Source organism: Orbicella faveolata, unplaced genomic scaffold, assembly GCF_042242905.1.
Source record: "Orbicella faveolata isolate gen_17 unplaced genomic scaffold, um_ofav_v1 contig_1, whole genome shotgun sequence".
NCBI classification, from domain to species: domain Eukaryota; kingdom Metazoa; phylum Cnidaria; class Anthozoa; order Scleractinia; family Merulinidae; genus Orbicella; species Orbicella faveolata.
Window position 1 is genome coordinate 3,654,749 of NW_028301536.1, and position 23,881 is coordinate 3,678,629.

At 38.7% G+C, this 23,881-nt stretch overlaps 3 protein-coding genes across 5 annotated transcripts in view; 1 reads left to right on the forward strand and 2 right to left on the reverse strand.

The window, feature by feature from the left end:
* Window positions 1–5,744: 5,744 nt before the first annotated feature.
* LOC149117750 (uncharacterized) lies at window positions 5,745–12,987 on the reverse strand. 2 transcript variants are annotated; one of them, XM_089285565.1, is made up of 5 exons: window positions 12,829–12,987; window positions 11,481–11,533; window positions 9,161–9,235; window positions 8,639–8,698; window positions 5,745–8,077 (listed from the first exon to the last, which is right to left on the reverse strand). In XM_089285565.1, exons 2-5 carry the CDS (start codon window positions 11,524–11,526, stop codon window positions 7,137–7,139), a joined length of 1,122 nt encoding a protein of 373 aa, XP_089141691.1. In that variant the 5' UTR covers window positions 11,527–11,533; window positions 12,829–12,987; the 3' UTR covers window positions 5,745–7,136. The 2 variants fall into 2 exon arrangements, with proteins under 2 accessions (XP_089141691.1, XP_089141687.1); XM_089285561.1 differs by lacking the exon at window positions 12,829–12,987 and adding an exon at window positions 11,634–11,693.
* On the forward strand, window positions 12,974–17,775 carry LOC110052382 (uncharacterized). Its single transcript, XM_020758503.2, has 2 exons — window positions 12,974–13,082; window positions 17,012–17,775. Exons 1-2 carry the CDS (start codon window positions 12,983–12,985, stop codon window positions 17,464–17,466), a joined length of 555 nt encoding a protein of 184 aa, XP_020614162.2. The 5' UTR covers window positions 12,974–12,982; the 3' UTR covers window positions 17,467–17,775.
* A 204-nt stretch (window positions 17,776–17,979) lies between these two features.
* The window catches only part of LOC110052517 (uncharacterized), a 28,685-nt gene continuing 22,783 nt past the window's right edge, over window positions 17,980–23,881 (reverse strand). Inside the window, exons 20-23 of one of the 2 annotated variants that reach the window (XM_020758646.2) lie at window positions 20,589–23,279; window positions 19,981–20,059; window positions 19,466–19,517; window positions 17,980–19,038 (exon numbers count right to left, since the gene is read on the reverse strand). In XM_020758646.2, coding sequence (XP_020614305.2) covers window positions 18,597–19,038; window positions 19,466–19,517; window positions 19,981–20,059; window positions 20,589–23,279 — 3,264 coding nt within the window. In that variant the 3' untranslated portion in view covers window positions 17,980–18,596. Of the gene's footprint in view, window positions 19,039–19,227; window positions 19,518–19,980; window positions 20,060–20,588; window positions 23,280–23,881 lie in introns of those variants that run through there. The other variant, XM_089285415.1, reaches the window with a different exon arrangement.

Genomic DNA, 23,881 nt, shown 5'->3' on the forward strand with positions numbered 1-23,881 from the left:
CAACACATGAACAAACATCACCATTACTAGACACACAAACTCTTGATGTACATGTACACGTATGGCATCAGGAGAACAGTGGAAATGTTTTAGAATTTTCATGATCAAAGTGTTTTCTCCTGTTACCATCACTGGTACATTGTATCTAACTCCTGTTGAGTTCAGTTTTGCACAATGCGGCAAATATTATTAGCCTCTAAGAGGTTTGTAGCAATCAATCACGGTCCCCTTTTTCCTGTTTCTTCACTGTAGCTTGAGTGTTTCCCTTCTTCCGGGGTGTAGCTGGAACAATATAACTACAGTTACCAGACATGACATTTAATTGAGAGCATCATTAGCACAGTGGAGTTCTACTTTGGGTAGAGGAGCACAGAAACTGTCATCAGAGTGGAATGCCCAGATACAGTTATTTTGGACCATACCAAACATTTTTATTGAGCTTTTTACCACACTTGCTTTCACCCAATTGATATTAACCTTACACCCGGCAGTGGTTGAAAATAGACTGAAGTTTTGATATTTGATATTTCCATAGAAACAACAACCAAAAAACTTAAAATCGATAAAAGATTAATTTCGCGTGAAAAAGATGTGATATAAAAGACCTAACACCAAATGATAAGTTTAACATCCATGTAATCAAGATCTTGGTTGCATAAACTGAGATCTCGGTAACAAGGCCAGCTAAGCTTCTCATATGAACACATTGACATTTTTACGAACAAAAGAGTGGCAAGGCGAGATCGCGGAAACCGAGCCAGCCCGGTTGACGAGACATACATGAAGGGGCCCTAAACTGCACTGGCCAACTGTTACTTAGAAATGTTGATTTTAACAAATGAAACAAGCTAATTTAGGGCATACAACTGTAAAAAGTACTGTTAGCATCTCTGGTACTGCTAAGTTTTCTGAGTACACTTTAGTGGAAGTTCGAAGTTAATTGCATCTTCATGCAATATAAAACTGACTCTCTGTCCTTAATCCTGAAGTTCAGACCCGACATAGCCGAGGAAATCGAGCCCTGTGTTATGTTGTCCAAACCTCCATTGATCTCATTCAACGGCGCATTATTTCATGTTACTTCAGGACAGGAGTATGCTAAGAATGTATCGATAAAAGCCACAACTGCGCTAAAACAAACAGTTTGATATCAGCTTGTTGACGAAACATGAGAAACCTGCGAGCACAAGAGCGGGTCGACAAGCAGCTGAAAGGTGAAGCAGATTTCTAACTCGATTTTCGATAAAGCATTGCTGCGAAAAGGTTTCGAATTACTAGTTCAACTGCTTACGTGGCCACAAATAAGCGATCAAGTGACACCCTGCAACCAGAAAACGAGAAACAGTAAAAAATGATATCATGCAACCCGTGGAAAAAACGCACAACACTGTAAATGGTTTTGAAGGCATACAATGACTGCGTATGATCTCCCGTTTTGGCGGGCCGAGCAGGAATCGTGTGGTGAGACCCGTGCGGTGATCGCTCAGGATCAAGTACTACTAAGTGCGATATACAGGGCGCTTATATGTACCCGGCCTTTTTCCGTCCTGGTGATACACGAGCGCGGAGAGCGACCACGAGCGCTCTGCGCTCGTGTATCGCGTTTCGCTCTCTGCCCCTCTAATCCGCCTGTTCTACAGGCTAGGATCAACTTGACCAATGATCCAAGATCATTCTGATCATGGTGCATAAAAGGAGCCGAGTAATCCGTGACCAGAGTGGATTCGTCTTTCCTTTGATATACCATGATCCGAGTGATTGGATCACTGATCCTAATCCAGATCACCCCAAAGAGACGCACCCTAAATGTAAACCTAAAATGTTCGTTTTATCTACAGTAACATTTTAACGTGTAACAGGAATCTCTTCAACTAGTTTGTCTTTGAACGTATCCTGTCATTTTTGAATGCTGTCGTATAAAACTAGTGATTCCTACTATACTCAAGGGACTTAAATAATTCAGCCATTATTTCGGTAACTTTTTTCATAGCAACAACACATCATTTACTCCATTTTAATATTAGTTAATATATTTACCAATACATAATGGTTTAGAACTTTTATTTTCAACAACAAAACTGCTTTCCAATACTTTTCTATATTTTATAAGATATTTAGATTTTATATGCCCTATATTGCACCGTAGCTTTATGGAAAACATATTTCTAGTGAAATTCCAAAAAACGTAAATCAATGAAATAGGCACCTTAACTTTTTGTCAAAAGTTACTCACACAATAAAATTCCAGAATTTGGACCATCAAAATTGGAGTTTTTTTTCTTTGTATAAAACCTATTTTTCTTTGCCAGGGTGAACAGGTTTTTTATTTCTGATTATTTAAATACCAAATTTCAGCCTATATGCCTAGCCTTATATGCGCTTTTTACTGAAACTAAAAAGCTAAAAATGTCAGGGAGCTGTATATAGGTAAAGTCTGCATGCGCGCCAAGTGGCCCATCAGGCCGGAGCTTATCCCGGTTTCTGTAGCATGAAGCGACTAGGAATATTTCTACTCCCCCCTGGATGGGATGCTAGTCCATCGCAGGGTTACCCCCAGCATTTAGTTCGCCGGTACCCATTTATACACCTGGGTGGAGAGAGGCACTGTGAGAGTAAAGTGTCTTGCCCAAGAACACAACACAATGTCCCCGGCCAGGGCTCGAACCCGGACCGCTCGATCCGGAGACGAGCGCACTAACCATGAGGCCACCGCGCCTCCCTAAGGGAGCTGTATATAGAGTATATATAATAGTCTGGAATAAGGTCCACAATTGCAAGGAAACATTATAACTTTTGGTACTGAACTTTTCAGCCCTGATATATAAAGCGCCATTGAGCTCTGGAAATGAGCGCTATATAAATTCATGTATTGTATATATTATGTTGTATTGACATCTCCCCCTTCGATGTCCCAATCGCTACCCCATTCCAGCCGCGGTCAGCGTAAAGTCTCATATGAATGGCTTGATAGCCTTTAAGAGAACAATAGAACAAACAACAGAAACAATGCCCCTAGCCCTAAAACAATAACAGCTGCTAACAATGAAAAGAATTAAAAGCTTACGAGAGCTGCCACACTTCTGGCGGTCAGACCCTTCTAGCCGTAGCCTTTTTAAAGGCTACAACTACCGAGATAGTTGGTAACACTTGGAATGGATATTGCCGGATTGAAGATTGTCGAGAGAAAAGTTTTGCGTCATTATCTGTTGTTCAGGTTAAAATATTGCATCGTCAAAAGATAAAGTGCAGTCTCCGAAACATCTAACCACTAAGCACCCTCGAAATACTGTTTTAAAAATTCAGAAAATATGTTCAAGGCTTGTAAGACGAATGTGGTGTAAGCAAGTTTTTACTACTTAAGGACGGTGCCTACTAAATACAAAGGTTTTTGCGCCAGGTTAGGACCTTGCGGAAAAAGTAGATCTTTGCGCAAGGGCTATCCGAATCCATAAATAAAAAAAGAGGGTAGCCACGCATTTTTTCGAGATAATTAGCCTTCAATCTCAACAGAAATGCTAACATCAGCATTTTTCTGAAAAGAGATGGAGAGGATATTTCTTCACAGCTTTCTTTAGAATTCACCTTTACATACAGAAAAGCAAACACATTTATATAGATCTGAAAACTACATGGTAAATGGTAACATAAAAACCATTTTTGGTATGTTTTTAGTAACAAAATCGTCGCAACAGCACTTTCAGCGTCTCTAACAGCCTACCTCTGTTTCAGCTAAAATACAGTCTAAATATCTTTTGCTCACAACCAGAAACTAATCACCTGCTGAATAGGCTTGCCACTTCCATTTCATAACAGAAAATATAGGGGTAACCACGTGTTTTTTAAAGTTATTGATCCTTTTTTAAACTTTTTACGGTACCTATTGCATTTTTTCCTGTAGCCTCCCCAGTAAGTAAAACATTTGCGTATCTCGCAATAGTTTTGCGCGCGCACTACGCCATCTGCAGCTTCATGTCTAGTTGGATTTCAGTATAATTTTCGACAGATAACAGCTAGTTTTTTCAGCTGGAAGACGTTAACAGTTAGTGGTTAGCGATATGCTGCTGTTCTGGTGTTGCTGGTTTAAGTACACGTTCATTAAACTTGATTTGGTCACAGTAGGAAAATTTTGCTTTCAACTTAGTCGCGTACTGGTTAGCGTAGTTAATTGCGTCATGTCAACCCAGCGCGCGCGTGGCGCTTAAACCATGCCTTGCGTGATGCGCAGAACGTGTGCGCATTAACAAAAGTAGGCACCGTCCTTAAACGTTGAATTTCTATAGCGCGTTTTTCTAGCCTGTCACAGCCGTCCCCCACGAAAGAGAAAAATTGCTTATTTTCTCTTTTGGGAAGGACGGCTGCGACAGATGCTAGCGTTTTCCCAGGGGATATAAAAGTCAAGATATTCAAAACTCAACCCACCCTTAGAAACGATCGGTGTACTAGACATGTTCACGGCCTAGAATGCTTGTGACAACAGACTTTTCAAGTTACTAGTAATTTAACCGATCACCCGATAACAAAGAGTTTACAGAATATCATCGCATCGTCAGTAACATTACTACCTTTCGTCATTTTTACTTAAAAGTTTCAAATGTCAACAGTACAATTAATTTCACTCCCCGACACGTTTTAACTTTTTCATAGCCTGCGTAGCTTGGCGGTTTAGCAAATTGAGCGCGCTAAGAAAGCGGCGAGGAGTCTGGGAGTCTTCCTCGCGGCTTCGCCGACTTGTGCGCTCCCGCTCAAATTGCTTTAAAAAATTGCTTAAACCGTCGAGCTATGCAGGCTACCTTTTTCACGTGCTAATAGTTTCTCGCCTTTCAGTTAGTGTCGTTTTTGCACTTGTTTTCCCGATATCACATCACAGATGGCATTCACAAACATCACGATTATATAATGAAGGCCCAGACACACGATGCAACCATGTGCCCAATAGTCCCTATCAATTACATCTTGTGTCCATACTTAAATTGCTAAGTGCAATATTGAAGGGGAAAACAAGACTTGCAACTACACTTGCAGAAGTAGAATCTAATTCTGCATCTGCAGTATTGTGCGTAACAATTCCAGGAATTGAGCCAAAAAAAAAAAAAATGTTGCGCAAAAAAATGCTCGAAATGTTGCACCGTGTGTCCGGGGCTTCATATTGTTTTTAAACGCCAGTCCTTGAATTGACGCCTGATAAACAATGTTACGTTTTTCTGTGGAACGACTTCAACCAGAGCCGGCCGAGAAATTTCAACAAATGACAGCAAGAATTTGAAAGTAAAGAAAATGACTTTGTTCGTGGTCCAAGCAAGCAAGCAAGCAAGCAATCAATCAAGCAAGCAATCACGCTGGAGCAGGCTGATTGTTGGCCGTTGGAAATGTCGATTTTATTTGGGTGGTAACTATATTCCAAGTCCCACTGCGACAAAAAATAGAATTATTTCAACAGTTGCCGCCCTTAAACCCTTCAAGAGTGGCCTGTTGAGCTCACAATAAGAGCTGAGCGAATTTCAACAAAAACTTTTATCTACGGTTAAGCGATAACATGCTTTTTTCTACGGAAATAATTTTAAACTTGACGACTAGCTAAGTCCTTTCTACAATAACGTCCTGGGGACGACTCAGGATGGTTTGCTCTCGCTTGGAGGCTTTGAATGTTTCAAACCATCCCTAAGAGAAGGCAGTGTGACCACGGGAAGTCGGTCGGAAGTTTCACCCAAGGAAAGAAGAAAACGAAACAAGCCAGTAGCCAGAAGTAAACCAGCCTTCTCTAGTCGTTTAATTATTTACAAAGAGACATGTGAATCAAACACGATACAGCCGTTTGTGTCTGGCAGCTGAAACACAACTTCTCTAATTAAGCAAAAGTTATTAAGTCCTGGTTAATACAAAGTATTCAATGCAACATAATTCAATACCAGTGAAAAATAACCAGGGCACTTGCAACATCAGCAAGAGCAAAGGATGGTGTCTTTTCCAGTAAAATCAAAAGAAATCAAAGAATGCAAACAATACAGTTCGGCAACAAAGTTTGAAACCCAACAAAGTTGCAAGAAGTTGCGTACCTCTTGGAAAACTTGGTCATTTGATGATTCATTAGTTTTGATCCTAAATTTATGATAATGCTAATATCTATAAGTGTATGTCTCACATCGAATTATAATCCAATCAATAAACTTGTTGTTGATTATATGGCTGATGGTTTCACGACAATAAGATAATTTTTATATATACAAATTGTGTTGATTGTTCATCGGTCCACACCCTTTGGATTCTATCTCACTTGGGTGTTTTGTTTCCTTTGTGGGAATTTTGCATGCGAAACTCTTACCTGTAACATTTTATTGCCTGACAAAGTCTAAAACTGTTTCAAAAAATTAAGATCAAAACTAATTAATAAAAACATTGACATAGTTTCCCGAAAGATCAACAACTTCTTGTTTATATTCTTCAAGGTCAGTGGTTCATTTACAAAAAAAAGATATCGCCAGCCTCTGTTCTCAATTAACGTTTTGATAGCATAATTAACTCTGCCCAAGTGAACAAAGTTAAAAATAGCAATTTGGCCCATGTGGCTTGGTTTGAGCACTCACAATGTAATATAACACTAGTCTTGAAAACTTACCGAAGCAGCCAAATAATTGCAATATCAACTACTACAAAGTCACGGCTTCCTTAACTTTGTACCCACAGTAATATTTTAACACGCAACAGCAGTTTCTTCATCACGCCATGATGAGCCCAATAAGCGTCTGCACTGGAGGCTAATGTTAAGGTAACTAATCTAATATCCCAACTTTCCAACTACCAAGATAGTTCATATGCTATGTGACTGACTGACTGAGTGTCAAGAGTAAATTCTTGAAAAAAAGGCTCTTAAATCAAAATGTACATTTAATTTCAATAACAAAATAAAATAGAAAGATTAAAAGCAAGAAAAACAGGAACTAAAAATGCATCAAAACTAATGTAGTCTGGGATTTTAAGAATTCTCAAACCAGTCGTGCAATTGATTTAGATAATAGCTAATAAAAATCTGGTAAGGTACTGGTGCACTGTGAATGCTACCAGTCATAATCACTAATCATATAAATTCCTATTTGACTTTTTTTTTTTCAAACAGGAGTATACCCCAACTTTCCTCAGTATCAAGATTTGCGCATACCATGTTCAGACATGTGAAAGAGAATGCCACATACATTATGACAGTATTCTCCACACATCCAGCAGGTGAAATTTTCTCTGTCTTCAGAGGAACGTTTCCTGCATCTGTGTCTTTTAAAATTCTTATTATACTTAAAGCATTTACGGCACTGCTCGCATTTGAAGCCTTTGTCACCACTGTGAATCCTCATATGTTGTTTCAACATTGATGATTTATTAAAACATTTATCACACTGAGTGCATTTGCAGGGTTTCTCACCACTGTGAATCCTTAGGTGTGCTTTCAAATTCCATGAGCGGTTAAAGCATTTCTTACACTGAGTGCATTTGTAGGGTTTCTCACCACTGTGAATCCTTAAGTGTCTTTTCAAAGTTGATGAGCAGTTAAAGCCTTTCTCACACTGAATGCATTTGTAGGGTTTCTCACCACTGTGAATCCTTAGGTGTGCTTTCAAACTCCATGAGCGGTTAAAGCTTTTCTTACACTGAGTGCATTTGTAGGGTTTCTTTCCACTGTGAATCCTTAGGTGTCTTTTCAAATCCGATGACCAGTTAAAACATTTGTCACACTGAGTGCATTTGTAGGGTTTCTCACCACTGTGAATCGTTAGGTGTGTTTTCAAATGCGTTGATTGGTTAAAACATTTGTCACACTGAGTACATTTGTAGGGTTTCTCACCACTGTGAATCCTTAGGTGTCTTTTCAAATTTGATGAGCAGTTAAAGCATTTCTTACACTGAGTGCATTTGTAGGGTTTCTCACCACTGTGAATCCTTAGGTGTCTTTTCAAATCCGATGAGCAGTTGAAACATTTCTTACACTGAGTGCATTTGTAGCATTTGTTGGCACTCTCAACTTTCAGGTGTCTTTTCAAACTTGATGTACATCTGTTGGATTTAGTATTCATGTGGCTTGGCAGATTTTCTGAAATACACACACAAAAAAAAGAAAAAGATATTGAAAGTTTTCTGGAGTTTCTGTCAGTGCCAAAATAAACTATAAGAATCAAAAGAAATCAGAAAGCAACTAGGTAAACAGGAACATTATGAGTTAGACAGTCACACCAGTACTTATGCACTAGGATCAATTTTGACTACGCAAGTCAAAAAAACACAAACCCTTGATTTGATTCAGACAGGTTTTTTGTGTACTGACCAATCACAATAAAGTTCATGACGTGCAAGCAAACCTAAAAAACCACAAACTACTGGTACTGTTTGTGGTTTAGTTTTCTGATGCCTAATTGGCTTTTTCCTAGCTTCACAATAACATTCCATATTGAGTGTCTTTTCTATAGAGCATGGCAAGTGGAATATGCAAGATTAAAGAAATTCTATAGTTTGATTTTGTGTAAATCGCAAAAGCATTTCGAGTCATACTTTTTTCACAATAATAGTACATGAACAGAGGGGCAGTCGCAATTGGCCCCGCATAGAGGGACAGTGGCTTACATGTTGAAAATTTACAGTTATCAATCAAAGTCACCTTTTTTCTTCTGGTTGCCAACTTTAGCTTGATTATTTCCCTTGTCCTTCTTGCTAACAGCTGCAGTCAGTTGAAATGGAAGCAAAGAATTACAATTACCAAACATGATAATTTGTAATGGAAAGCATCAGGACATTTCACAATTTTTATAACTGTAGTGTTAGGTCTGCAGCCACTGTATTGAGTTTGAACGGTGCAAAAATTTTCTTAATAAAAATTAAAATATGTTACAATATTTAGAGACAGCCAAATGAACCTTAGCTGGTTTTATTGTACATGTAGGTCTTCTTGATCTATCCTGGTCAAATTGGAATTTAGAAATGTTGGTTTTTCTGGAGGGAGGAGAACCAGAGTTCCCAGAGAAATTTAAGCCTTCTGAGCAAGACAAGAACCAACAACAATCTCAAACTACATGTGGCAGCAGGTCAGAATCAAACCTAGGCCACACTGTTGTGAGGCAAGCACTCGCACCACTACACCATCCCTGCTCCCCTGTAAAAAGGCGTAATCAATCATAATCACCTTTCCTTGTTTTAGCTTGTTTGGATATTTTTGTTTCAGTCTTTCTCTTTTTTGCTGCAGTTTCTTCAGGAGCACCTGCATTTAATCACACACAATTTCATGGAGGATGCATGCATTACTATCATCATCATTAAGTGTCAGGGTATTTAGCTAGGTGACTACATAATTGGGGACACTGTTATAAAATTGGGGCACTTGAGCATGAATATGCACAAAAATGCTTAGAAATATGAGTGAAAAACTCGGACCAAAATTTCCCTCATTTAAACTTGGCTACTCTCTGCTAAGAATTTCCCACCTTGATGATGCTTTTTTGGGAATTCTTCAACTGAAAGCAAGACCAGTAGAAGGTCAAAAGGAAAAAAAGGAAAGGCAAAAAAAAATTAAAAGCCTAAAGACGTAGGAGTTTACTCGTGCCCTGTAAGTATTTTAAAAGTTGGAAAATGTTTTATTAGTCAACCACTAATGGAAATAATGAATGCTTCGATCCTTGAGGGAACCTTTCCTAGTAAATTAAACCTAGCTAAAGTGGTCCCTGTCTTCAAAAGTGGTGAGGATACCGACCCCAACAATTATCGTCCTATATCGCTGCTCTCTATATTCAACAGAACCCTTGAAAGACTAATGTACAAGCGTTTAAAATCGTTCTTTGAGATAAGTGGTCTGTTTTATGAGTCACAGTACGGTTTTAGAGAGAAACACTCCACACAGCATGCATTAATTGATATAGTAAATAGGATCCAAAACAACATGGACAAAGGGATGTTCTCTACTGGAGTGTTTATCGATCCGAAAAAGGCGTTTTACACAGTTGATCATGAAATTCTATTAGATAAGTTGTACCGCTATGGAATCAGAGGAATTATACTAGAATGGTTCCCAAGTAACCCAAATCGATGGGCATGTCTCACCTAAAGAACTAAATCCTTGTGGTGTCCCCCAGGGATCTGTGTTGGGTCCTCTCTTATTTCTTATTTATATTAATGATATTCACAAATCTTCTGATAAATTAAATTTCTTTCTTTTGCAGACGACACCACTATCCTATTTGCTCACAAAAATTTAAAAGTACTTGAACAAGTAGTTAACTCAGAGTTGAGTAAAGTTTCAGAGTGGTTAATTGTAAATAAGCTTACTCTAAATATCAAGAAATCCAATTTTGTTATCTTTTGTCCGAGCCAAAAGAAGATTAATAAGGAAATTAGAATCAAAATGTATGATAACAGTGCCAATAAGTTCTGTTCTCTAGATCGTAAAGATTTTGTGAAATTTCTGGGAATTCTTACTGATTTTAACCCAAAGTAGAAGCACCATATCGACTTTATCTCATTGAAAATAAGTAAGACTATTGGAATTCTAGCCAGACTAAGACACTTTGTTCTAACTGAAACTCTTTTAATGATTTATCGCTTGCTTATTCTGCCATATTCATCCTACGGGATTTGTGTATGGGGTTGCGCAGCCAAGTCGTACACTGGCAAACTACTTGTTCTCCAAAAACGAACTCTTCGACTGATTTATTTTGCGGCCAGTGATGCTCATGCTATCCCTCTTTTCATTCAATCAAAGATTTTACCTGTAAATATGATCTATTTTGACGCGGTTGTGAATCTCATGCATGATATTTGGAAAAAAACTAGCCTCTTCGCCTATCAGAGCTCTTTTCACAAGGTCAAATGAAATTCATGGGTACAACACAAGGCATGTCACAAAAGGGAATTACCTTTGGAAAGAAGTTAAGTCAGAAATTTTCAAATGCTCTTTTTCGAGAACTGGAGTGATACTATGGAATCAAATTTCTCCAGACTGGAGAGATTTATCTAAACCAATCTTTAAGAAAACAATTCGTAGATTTTTATTTGACTCTTTCTGATAGGGATGACTATGTTGAAGTCGCCACCCTGACTCAAGTTGTTAAATTTAGTTCCTGATTAATTTTAATCCATAGTTTAGTTTATCTTTAGTAAATCATAGCTCCTAGTGTCAATCAAAATATGTAAATGTACTTGTATTAAACGGTTTTGTAAATCCTTCTATAAGTAGTTGCATGACAATCTTATTTTTTATTTATTTATTTATTTACTTTAATATAAATATAGATGTGGCCCGCCTAAATTAGCCCAGGCTACCTGCGGGTTCGTGTTCTTTCTATTATCAAACATTTTTAACTTAATCTGTACACCTATTTCTGTAAAAATTGTAAATATATGAGTCATAATAATAATAATAAAGTTGTTGTTTAGTTGTAGGTATCTTTCTTGTCATGTTGCAAATGCCTTTTTGGTGAGTGTACGTATCAGAGAGAACAGGCTTGTCTTACCTCCCTTTCTCTTAAGGGAATTTGATCCTTTGTTTTTACCAGCCATATCATGTCTACAAAAAGAAAGCATCAAAATTGTGATTTAATTTTTATTCCTTCACTGGATGACTAGAATTTAATTTTTTTTTAATAATTCAAATTAAGACAACTTACATGCACATTCAGCTCTCGTTTATGGGCTTCTTTCAACATGCACTTTGATTACAAATCAAAATCAAACAGTGAACTTTGGGTGAGTATGATTTCCAAACCAATCGAGTTTGGCAACTAAACTCAAAATTGAGCACAATCCAATGGATTATGTTTAACTGTGTAACTGAACTTCAGTGAATAAATTCACTTCAACAAAGATCATGTTATGGGCAGAAACAGAAATTGATGCATTGTGTGGTCTCAAAAACACGCAAAAAATACATGTGTTCTACCAAAGTGAGGATCTTCCAGGTCTTTGGGGGAACAAGGGAACATGAACACTTTATCTCCAGGGAACGAGATATATTTTTGGAATTAATTTCAGGAAACAAGGGTATCTTTACTACTAAAGGGAACTTTGAACACAAAGTCTAGTGGAAAATGGAATTTATTATGGGGAACAAGGAAGAAAAAATGAAATTTTCAAGGGATCAAGGGAACACAGTACCCCTTTTGGAAGTAGCTCGAGCCTCGAAAGACTTGTTACTGATTTCAACCACAGTTTTACAAAAATCAAGAGTTCGGAAATCAAACGTTCGATTGACTTCGACTGTCCAGTTATTTTTGTGTGAGTTGGATTTTAATCGATTTCGATCGAACTCGATCCATGGATTGAAATTCAGTTCGATTGGATTCGTCTGGCTATGCCGGGCTTCATTCACTAGTGCGCTGTTCATAATTATACATGAATACCCGGAAAGGTTTTAATAACTGAACATGAAATGACTAATTTAACTACTCGAAATCAAGGAACTTCGGAATACCCGGCCACACACGCCCTCCTTAAATCTACTGCTCCCGTGGTCCGTGGTCCGCAGTCCTTTAGTCGATGAACAAGAAATGAACTAAGTGTTAAAGTGAAGTGCTACCGCGGTCCGCAGTCCTGCAGTCGATGAACAAGAAATGAACTAAGTGTTAACGTGAAGTGCTACCGCGGTCCGCGGTCCCGCAGTGGACGAAAGAACGAGGTATATTCGTGGATTTTATATACAATTATTATGTTAATTGTCACGACTGTGGGACCGCGGTAGCAGCATTTGAAAACACATATAAGTGGCCGGGTATTCTGAAGTTCAACCATCAGTCAATCGGTGGCTCTGATCCTGTTTTACATAAACAGACATAAGAACACTCATAACTAAGCTACTATACTTACGAGTTTGGAATAACAATAATCCTGAGAAATCAACAACTCCTTCAACTTTTCTCTAGGAGGTCTTTATTTTTCCCAGTTCCCGCCGAAATGCATCACATGACTTGGATCCACAGTTCATGGTCAGTGGCTGCAATCCGCTGACCGCATCCTTGATATGGCGGCAGTGGCGGCCATGTTTTCTGTTTCAAGAAGGTTCTTTACTTGTAATGTTCACTCTTCTGTACGGACAGTTTCCACAGCATTGAGACCAAAAGGTAGGATAATAACGTTTGAATAGTATTCCTTCCGTTTTCTCTAAAAGTGCTGCGTGAAACAGTTCATGTCAATGTGAAAGATTTCTGTTGGGTTCTCCTAAAACTGTAAAAGCGGGAATGCCGGAAACTTGGAAACCCGGAATTCTGGAAACCAAGGTCCGGAATCCTTAAACCAGAAATGTCTTTTTGAGATGGGAAAAGGAGTAGAAAATGCTGGGAGGTGCTGTACTGCTTCCGAAGTGATCCCGACCCCAAAATCCTAATTTTTCTTCGTGTCAGCCCCAAAAACGATCCCTGACGAATTTATTCAATGGCGATTAAACATGGAACTGTGGATCGCTCAAAGATGATAAAAATAATGATGATGATAATAAAATGAAGCCTTCACTGGGACTCAAGACAATTATTTTCCCCAGGGTTCTCTTCCCACACTAAGCTGCAGGATTGCAGTTTATCAAAATATCTTGATAGAAATTATCATTAGTTTGATAATGAATATTATGATATTTTAACAATATTTTGGACACAATAGAGTGATAATATCGAGAAATCATTTTTATCACAATGTACATGTCAAATATCATACTGTATGAGATTATCGTGATAGTTGCTCAATAATTTTCTCTTGGAAATTCTGTAATTGTCACTATCATAATGATTAACCTGAAAAAGTGGTAAATTGAGATATCAAACTGTCACTTTCAAATCATAAGAATAGCATGGAAAGGTATAGTTCAGAATACCAAACTATAACATCACTCTCCTTGTCAAATCTCAGTGAAGTGACTTAATCATGTAACAAAGAGGAACAGGCCTCAGAGATCATGCAAGACGACATACAGACGAGAAACCATATCAATGCACTGCTTGCGAGCAACGAGCAACCTTAAAAAAAATGCTACTTTTGTCAAATTTTTCTTTTTAAGTAAAACAAAAGGGTCACTATAAAATCTAACATTTCGCAAGAAATGAAAGTAAAATCTTAAACGTGCACAACTTATATTTTAGAAAAAAACGTTTTTTAGTAAAAGTTAATAAAACAGTCAGGTGTCATAATCCTCATAGTGTATCAACATTTTGCATGAAACAGGTTCCTCCGTTAGCTCTTATTACAAGGGCCTCATTAACATTTCTAGGTACACACTATTTCACAGTAGTGTTCTCGAATTAATTCACTCTTTTGTGGTACCTATCACTTTTTATTGAGGTCATGAAACATGCTAAAAAGGAAGAGGAAAGTCCTTAGACAGTGAAAATATTGCAGCCAGGCCCTAAGAAGAAGGCAAAAGTGGAATTTCTTGAAGACAAGAAAACTTTGGCCGACAATGGCAAGGGATTGTGCATACTGGTACCCATTCTCTTACCCTGCTTATTTCTCTCTGTTTTACCCATTTCTCATGAGCAGTGAAGACTGCTCTAAAAACGCACACTGAAGTTCAACAAGGAGAACATGAATGTTAAACTATTATTGCTCTGGAATTCCCACAAAAAACATAATCACTCATTGTGAATGCTAGGGGTGCCATGATTTCATTGGCTGGCAGCATATTCTGTTGGCATGTGTCCAACTAAAGGCATGACATGTTTACAACTCTTTAAACAGCGATAGCTTGCAACAGTTTTTCGCAAGAATACCATCTCTTTTAATGAATTAATAGGGTATGTAGAATTGGCAGATTTTCATTTGGCTAGAACATGAGGATCAAAAGTGTGTCAGGGATTTTTTATAGTATGAATAGTTTTCTCGTGATGGCCACAAACGCAAGAGGGTCAGCAAATTATTCGATGTTATAACTTTACAGATCTGTATTTAAAAGATAACCAATAAGGATACATGAAAACCCTGACGCACTTTGAGAGACTGATACTTGCTGAATTAACACTGTGCAGTATTTAAACATCACTGCTGGCACTTGATACCGGATTAATTCGGTGGATTGACAATTGGTTGTTTTCTGTTTCTCAGCTTCTTTCTTCTTAACAAAGGCACGACCGAAACAGTGGATATTTTTTTCCGAATTCTACAGTTCATGACCTTTCTAATGCTGTATAGTTATTGGTAGTTTCCTTAAAAACAATGCAGCTACAATTTTTTTCTGAAGGACACCCGCTAAGGTACATGTATTGTGTAACCGTAAGGATGGAGATTACAAACAACGAACTTGAAAAGTTTAAGCTAAACTCTTCAACATGCACAAACCGTGACATAGCTCCTTTAAGGGTTAAACTTTACAGGTTGGGATGTTAAAATTTTGTGATAAATTATTTGGGTATCCAAAATAATAGGCCTGAAAGTTCAGAGGCCTACATTCAGATTAACAGTACATGTAAGAGAAATATTCTTATGAGTTTATATCTCAACCTATAAATGCTTAATCATTGGGCTTTATGTAGGTGACTTTTGTTTTGTTTGGAATTATTTCTTATTATGTGAGGGAGTTGTTGAAGAGTGCCCAAATTTTGGTCGAAAATTAACCTCACCTGACTTTTGTGTCTGTGAGGGAGTTAATGAAAATCTTCCAAAATTTGGGTTAAAATTAACCTCACAGGATCCTCAGGACACTGATATCTAGAACTCGGGTGAATTTAAATGATCAGTGAAGCTGAAACTTTGGCATTTTCCAGAAGTCTGCATAAGGACTTTGTGGGTGGAATTTTAGGAAAATTGGCCGACCCTCATTTCTAAGTCTGCCACAGTCTCTCAGGCAGAGGCTCTTAACTGGAATAAAAAGGTGAAATTTAGTGTCCTTGAAGTATTACTGAATTATCATCCCTTTGAAATTTATTTCTTCATTTGTTGTTGATATTTCTCAACAAGAGACCATGATATCATAATCTCTTTGTTGCAATCATGTCTTCCTCATTTTGTATTTTTAACAACATTCTAATGCTGACTGCTCCCAGTACTCCCACATGTAAACTATGTGGGTACATGCTGCTGTGAAGAGTATGGTTTTCAGGCAGTTTATTCTGAGAAAGGGTATAGAAATCAATAATAATAATAATAGTCTAGAATAGGGTACATTGGTCTAGAATAGGGAAAATCAGCAAAAATACAAAAAGAGGAAGACATGATTGCGACCAAAAGATTGTGATATTATAGTCTCTTGTTGAAACATATTAACAAATGAAAAAATTAATTTCAGAATAGGTAGAGTAGGGTACAATTTACCAGGAAAGTGGCCAGTCTGAATAATTTATGAGAGATGAGCTGAATTTAATTCTGCCAAAGTTTGCTCGTCCTCTTTACTTTTTTTTTCTTGTCAGGCTTTTTGGCACTTCCATAAATAAATATTATTAGAAAAAAATAGTCAATGATTTTGCATTTTAGTTTGCAACTTTTTCACTGCAAAACATTACCAGTCTGGATGCCAGTCTAGATGGGAAAATCTAGACCACTTTCAATATTGATTTCAGCCAATCAAATTTGTGAATTCTGTAGTTCCCAGTCCTTGTGAGACACAGCCATATAATAAATTGTGTTATAAATATATTTAGGTTGTAGGTTGTTTCAATACAAAGTCATTTCACATTGTAATTTGTTGCACTCAGGCAAGTACATGTAGGTTAAGTCTGCACACAAGCCAAGTGGCCCATCAGGCCAGAGCTTTGCCCGGTTTTTGTAGCATGAAGTAACTAGGAGTATTTCTACTCCCCCTGGATGGAGTTCTAGTCCATTACAGGGTGAGAGTAATGTGTCTTGCCCAAGAACACAACACAATGTCCCTGGCCAGGGCTCAAACCCGGACTGCTTGCTCCAGAGTCGAGCTCACTAACCATGAGGCCACCACACCTCCCACACCCAGGAAAGTAGCATAGCCAGAATTCTGTAATTCTGGTTTTGCCATTTTGTCTTGGGAGATATCTAAGTAGTTTGAAAGCTGTTGTGAAGTTCTAGTTCTTATAATATCGATTTTGTCTCTATTTAGCTTTGGAATTCACCAAGATCGCAAGGTTAACTAGTGTCGTGAAGTCTCAGACATCAATGTTTTCCACATGCAACATACAGGCAAATGAATGGAAAACTGGCATGCAAAGGATAAAGATTCTGCAAAGACATCTTGGAGTCACTAGAAGTATTTACAGTTTTGATTCTGTTTCAAATTCTGTGAAGCAAGCAGGACCGATTCAGAGTCCCTGTGGTTTAGTTATACCCACAAGATCTGTCAATTCCCGCAATAAACATGGTAAACCAAAAACTGTCAAGGCTGTTGCAAAGAGGTTTTTCAGAACAGGAAATGGACAGCTGAAATATTGGCCACCAGGAAAAAATCACAACATGATGAAAAAAGGACCCAGAAAAAGTCGCAAACTGAGGCAGCCACGGTTATGTAACAACCAGCAGCTGAAATTATTGAACAAGATGTTAGGCCGCTATTGTTAACACACTTCTAACCTTACTAGCAGTGTATTCATGTCTTGGGTAATGCAATGGTTATGAGTGAAATTGTTAAGAATTTTTACATTCCTGCGAAAATTGTGCTTGTCAAAGCCAAGAAAGTAACTGCATCTTGGCCATGGGTAGGAAAGAACTCATTTTCAACACACATTTAAAAAAAAACTATGATCAGATATATGCGAATGTAGCTGCACAAAACTAGTTCTATATGGAACCCAACTGATGACCAATCTAGTTTTGTAGTGACTCACATATATTATGTAATTGTGTGTTGAGAGTAAAATCAAATCAGCATTTTGGGGTTTGTTGTGCTATGTGGTGATCAAATGAACTAACATGTTGCATAATGCAAGACTGTTCTGCGTGCTTAAACACTAACCCGGAGATCATCCAGTGTGTTCCATTAGGGTTGTAAACTGTTCCAATGTTTTAACAAAACGATGTCGAATCAAAACGGGTTGTGTCGAATTAGCGCATAAGACAATGAGTGTTCCCATATTATTTTGTGGAAACAACAGACTTAATTCTTGTTCTTTATTGATCTTGCTAATTTACAAACACTTAACATCAGAAAAAATACTGTACAATTACCAGGTATGAATTAAAACAACCTCTTGTTGTTTCAAAACCTTTCAGGGCTTTAAAACTTAATTATTTACGAAAACGGGGTGAATCAAGGTGCAACATCAAAGCAGAGGTTACACTAAGGGCATGCAAGGCATTGAGGAAATTGACCGTCTTTGAGAACGATTTTTTCCGCCTGGGTTTTTTTATATTTAAAAACGTTGTGCTCAAAAAAACAAAAATTGACTGATTGCCTTTTAGCTCAAAATCGTAATGAAACCTTTGCTTACATGTCTCATGTACTTATTTATTTTCTAGTGATGCTTGTGATTATTAACGATTACATTTAGGTTTTACGTTATATTCTATACGGATTTAAACTGCAAAAACGATTTTGTGTAATCCTCGGGTTTTTCCCTTGATTTCTGTGAAATCTTTTGAATTTTTTAGTATTTATACGTACTGTGATCTCCCTACTTATAAACTCATTATTGGAAAGCAATTTGCCTTTGTCAACTCCAGGCTGATAATTGGTTTTTCTCTCCCGCCAACTACTGTTTAAGAGCTCCAAGTTTATGATCAGGAGGAGGTAGCGACCTTTGTCGCCTGAAAATGTTTTTAAGAGACCAAGTGGTCTTGACAAGCACTTCTGCCGGTTGAGTAAGGGAAGAATCTGTCTCGGAAATACCCCCATTTGAGCTCCAATGATCGTCAAATTCAACAGAGTCGTCCACTAAACTCTCAGTGTTGTCCTCTGTATCAACATGTGCAGGTTTATCATCCTTATCAAAGCATGCACTGGTGGCGTCATGTTCCATACCCTCGGGGTTTTCTCTCTCCCCCGTGGGAGTTTGTCGCAAGAGCCCGCTATTATTGCAGTCACTGTCTGCATGCAGTGCCTCGTCACTTACGTCATCGATCCTTATTAGGTCGTATGATATTGCAGGGTGTTGTGGATTGTCGGTCGGTGATTGGTCGTCACCTGTGATATACCTGTCGGTGTAATCAGTGCAAGTCAGTACATATGAACTGCTTTTGCCTGTTAAGTACATGTCTTGTTTGGTATGACCACAAAATGACAATAAGTACATATGTGTTGATTGCTTACACTTTACTTGTTTTTGTTTTTGTTTTGTTTTGTTTTGTTTTGTTTTGTTTTTGTTTTTGTTTTTGCTTTTGGGGGGGGGGGGCTTACACCATCAAGTCATCTAAAATTAAGACAATCTACTAAAAGCCACTCTCAGCTTTGTTCAGTCTGCTTTTGTCTTCTCGCAATATTGACGACTTTACTTGTCTTTTTCCGCCCTACTTGTTATCTGTGGTCTTGTTCTATCGATGCCAGCGCTATCCAACGAAACTTACAGCGCGTTTGGTCTGCGGTCTTTTGTACAACGAAAAGTGGCCTGTTTGTTTGGATTACCTGGCCTTGTTGGCGCCCAGTGCCTCTCTGCTGGGACTGGACGGAAGAGATCCTGAACAAAACAAAAGAAATCAGATATCACATCAAGCTAAAACACAATGTTCCATTGGTTTATTTTTGCAGGGGCGTAGCCAGGATTTTTCAAAGGGGGGTCACTGTGTCAAAGTGAGGGTACTCACCAGATTGTCATGTGTTTGCCACCTGTTATAGATTGTTTCTTTAAAGAAAGGCTTACAAAAAGGGGGGGTCACGGGCATTCCAGGACCTCCCTAGCTACGCCCTTGAATAAAGTCTAATAGGTTTAGTAAAGGTTTAATAAAGTCCTAAACCAGAATGACTGTAGCTTAGGGGAACTCTCTTTTGGCTTAATCAGAAATCACTTATTACCAATTCTTTTTTTATAAAGATAGTTGTCATTGATCGATGACCCTGTGTTCCATTTATTATAGGTTTCATTGAGTTTTAAGTATTTTAACAAGAAAACATGGTATAAACATGTCTTTACTATAACTTACGTCGTCCAGATACTTTCTTTGGCGTTGATTGTAATCTTTGCCCACTGTTTCTTCCTTGTAGTGGCGTTTTCTTTTCGTTCTGGGACAGAGAAAATTACTCAAACTCGATGCGTAAGTCAGCTTTAACACTATATTATTAATATATACTTTCGTGCAGCGACTAGTATGAAGGTCGCATCCTTCCGTACATTTTCTCGACCGTTAAAACTCATTTAAAACCAGAAACGAATTTGAATTTTCTGTATCAAAGCCCAATCGTGGTTTTCCGCGTTCCTATGCTTAGAAATAGACGTTTTCCTGCCCTGTCTATCCCCTGAGTGTGTTTTTGTTAGTTCTGGCAAGTTCGTTCAGTTTGGCTGGTTCAACATTGAACCTGCTCAAACCGTCGAAGCCGTGCTAGGTTTTCCGCGCGCTTGACAGGCGAGAAAAAATTCTGAACTGTTTTGTACTCCCAGCTTGTTTGACCACGCGGATGATATGAAAATCGATTAGGTTGCTAATTTCCATTCCGTATAAATTGTGTGCCGACGTTTATAGACCAATCACAGCACAGTTGAACTACTGACACATTAATTTGTCAAATTAATAAATAATTTCATAATACTCACCGCTTTTGGCTTTGAAGACGATTTCGTAGTTCCACTCGATGAAGCCGACTGGCTCTCTCTATGGTTTCTTGAGGTAACTGCTGTTTTTCGATCGCTCACTCCATTGGCCTTCTTTTTTCCGCCCCCTGGCGATACAATCTTTTTCCCCGTCGAAATATCAATTCCGTTGACGTCCAAAACCATCAGGTCATCAGCGCAGCAATCCGACATTTCACTTCTGCATTCTTCGCTACTTTGTGTAAGATTGGACAGTCCTCGTGTTAAATTCGCCCTTTTCAGAGAGAGAACCTCAAGCTCTAAATCGTCCTTAATAATGCTTATCATGGCAAATTCTCGCTGTAATCTTGTGTATTTCAACTTAATTTCCGACAGCTGTTCCTCCAAATCTTCTTTTCCGATTAGCACGTCATTCAAAGCCTCTTGTAGCTCGGCCTTTTCCTGTTTTACTGCAACAAGAAGAGTAGCGACCGCTTTCTTGTCTGCCGTTGCCTCTTGCGTTGTATCTTTTATAGATACCTTTAATTTTAAAGCCGCTAAATCACCTTCCAGTTCGGCAATCGTCTCCTTCAAAGCGTTTGCTTCGACTTGAAGGGAGCAATTTTCTGCCGACAACTCTCTAAGCTCGTTTAAATAACTGTTCTCCACTATTTTATTTGTGCTTATTGCCTCGTTCATGCATTGTTCATCGGACGCATTTTGAGCCCATTTTTTCAATCTACTCTTCAATCTTAGCTGTTCATCTTCAAGCGAGACTAACTGTTGTACACAGAGTTCGATTCCTTCCAATCGACTTCTATCAGCGTTCGTGTTTTCGAGATCTTTTTTAAGCTGTGCTCTCTCAGCCTCCAATAAATCGATCTTTAATTCCAGCTCTTTCGTTTGTTCCAAATCAGAATCTAGTTCGCGGTCAGGGTTTGTCGAACAAAGCTTTTCACTATTCTGTGCATCCATGTTTCTTTGTCCCTCTAAGCTCATTATTTTTTCCTCAAGAGCAAACTTCTCTTTATAAATGCTCAACAATTTCTCCTGCAAGTCGATTATCTTTTCCTTTGCTTCTGCCAACTCGATCTCCAGTCGGACAGTTTCGTCGTAACAGCTGAACGAATTTCTTCGTTGTCCGGAATTCTTCGGAAAACCTCGCACCGTCGACAGTTCGGCCTCCAGCTTCGTGCTATCTTCGCGCAGTGACGAGAGCTGCGTCCCAAGATTTCGTGTTTGCATGTTTGACATGGTCAGCTCTGCTTTAAGCCGTACAAGTTGCTCTTTTGCGCGCGTTAACTCCGAGTTAAGTTTATTGTTTTTCCTGTTTTGTGTGCGTTTTTCTGCACTTACCAAGCCACCCTTCTCTTCTTGCCTTGCCGTTACACTTTCTCTATTTGAAGCAAGTTTCAGAGTTGGTAACCCTTGTAAACATCTCAAACCATTGATCTCTTTTATCATGTTGTCTTTTTCTAATTCGTATTCGTTAAAACGTTCCTGCATCAGCTTTTCATAACTTTCCTTGGTTTCTGCCAGCGCCGCCTCCACTTTACTCAAACAGTTTTCTTTAAGCTTCAGCAAAGTTTTTCCTTCCTCACACTCTCGCGTTTTCGCTTGCAATTGTTGTTCGAAAGTCGTCTTTTGTTCTCTCTCCAAAGCCAGCGCGCTCTCAATGTTGTCTTGCTGTTCGCGCATACTTTTTTCCAAAGCAATGTTCCGTTCTTTAATCGCATCTCTGTCCTGCTGAATTGTGCATAGCTTCTGTTCCAATTCTGTTAGCTTTTCTTTAAATTCATTGTTTTCCTTGGTAGAAACGGCTAATTTATCCTCTAATTCAGTACACTTTTCATTCATTTGTGGCGTAACACTTGTCGAAAGATTCGTTTCCATCTCACTGAGAGAGTTTTCCAACCTTTGCTCAAGCATCTCTCCTGACCTGTTGGAGTTTCTGTTTTCTTTCTCAAGAGAATTGTACTTGCTTCTCAACGAATCCAATTCACTCTTTAAGCTTTCGTTTTCTTGGTGAAGTTTAGATAGTTCATGCAACTTTTCTCTGACAATTGTTTCCAAATCGTCTTTGGTTGGTAAATCTTCTTGTTGCAGCTCGCATGTTTGCTCCAACCTAACATCTACATCAACTTGAGGTTGGTTAGGTGGCGTTTTGTATCGCTGTAATCCCTTCACCAGCTCCAGTTTATCCATCTCTAGCTTAGCGATGACTTTGTTTTGATCATAAATCATTATTTCCAAGACTTTCTGATCTCTCGCGTGATTTGGCACTTCCTCCTCTTGAAACATGGCTTCCCCTCCTTTCTCCTCTTTGAGCTTCGACTTTGTCAACTCGCTTTCAAAGCTTCGCTTTTCTTCGTTTATCCTTCCTCGAATGTTGTCCAGTTCTGACTTCATTTTGGCGTTTTCAAGGATTACAAGAGACCACTCCTCTCCAAGACGCTGGTTGATGACCGCTCTCAAGGAAGAGATGTCGTCCAGATCGTTTGTTTGCGCTGCAAAGGCAGCTTTCTCCAGAGAAGAGGAAGAATCACCGTGCAAAGAGGTCAAAATCCCCTGAAGGATTGCACGGTCTTGAGATTTTACTGCATGATCACCAAGAGACGGAGTCGCGGATTCATCTCGCTCTATCTTTTCTGTTTGTGTACTTTTGGTATGCTGTTCGAATCGTAAATTTGCTTCTTTTTTTCTCTGTAGTTCTCGCTGCAAAGAGAACAAACAAAAACATACATACTTACGACGTCAAGAATAAATTCGTTAACGCTGCTTGGCTACCAGCTTCATCCAGGCCCCTTTAACTACTTAGAACCAGGGGAGGCCTGGTTTGCGCGTGAACTGCAACACAAAGGCAGCTAAAGGTAAACAAGAGGGGAGTGTTGGGGAGGGCGGCGGGGCGATCAAGTGAGACCACGGCGCAATTTTTTTACGGTCTCAGAACCTGGTAGAGTGCATTTCAGAGAAATATGTGGCGTGCAACCTCACCAAAAGGTGCTATCACGATACGCCGTAAATCTCGCTAGAAACTGCCTTTTATCCTATGCGAAAATTATCTCATAGGTGTGGTAAACGGATACGTACCTCTGCTTTCCCCGAATCAATATTAGATATGTTCTACACCTACCAGCAATACACGAAGCGAGTATGCTTTGGTTTGACTGATCATGTATTTTCTTTGATTCATAAATAAGCTCTCTAACTGGTTAAGAAACTGACGGAACACTCGCCAACCAATCAGAACAACTATATGCTGTTTTTAACCAATCTGAAGGATTGACTTTGTTTTCCCAGCTTCTCAACGTTTGCAC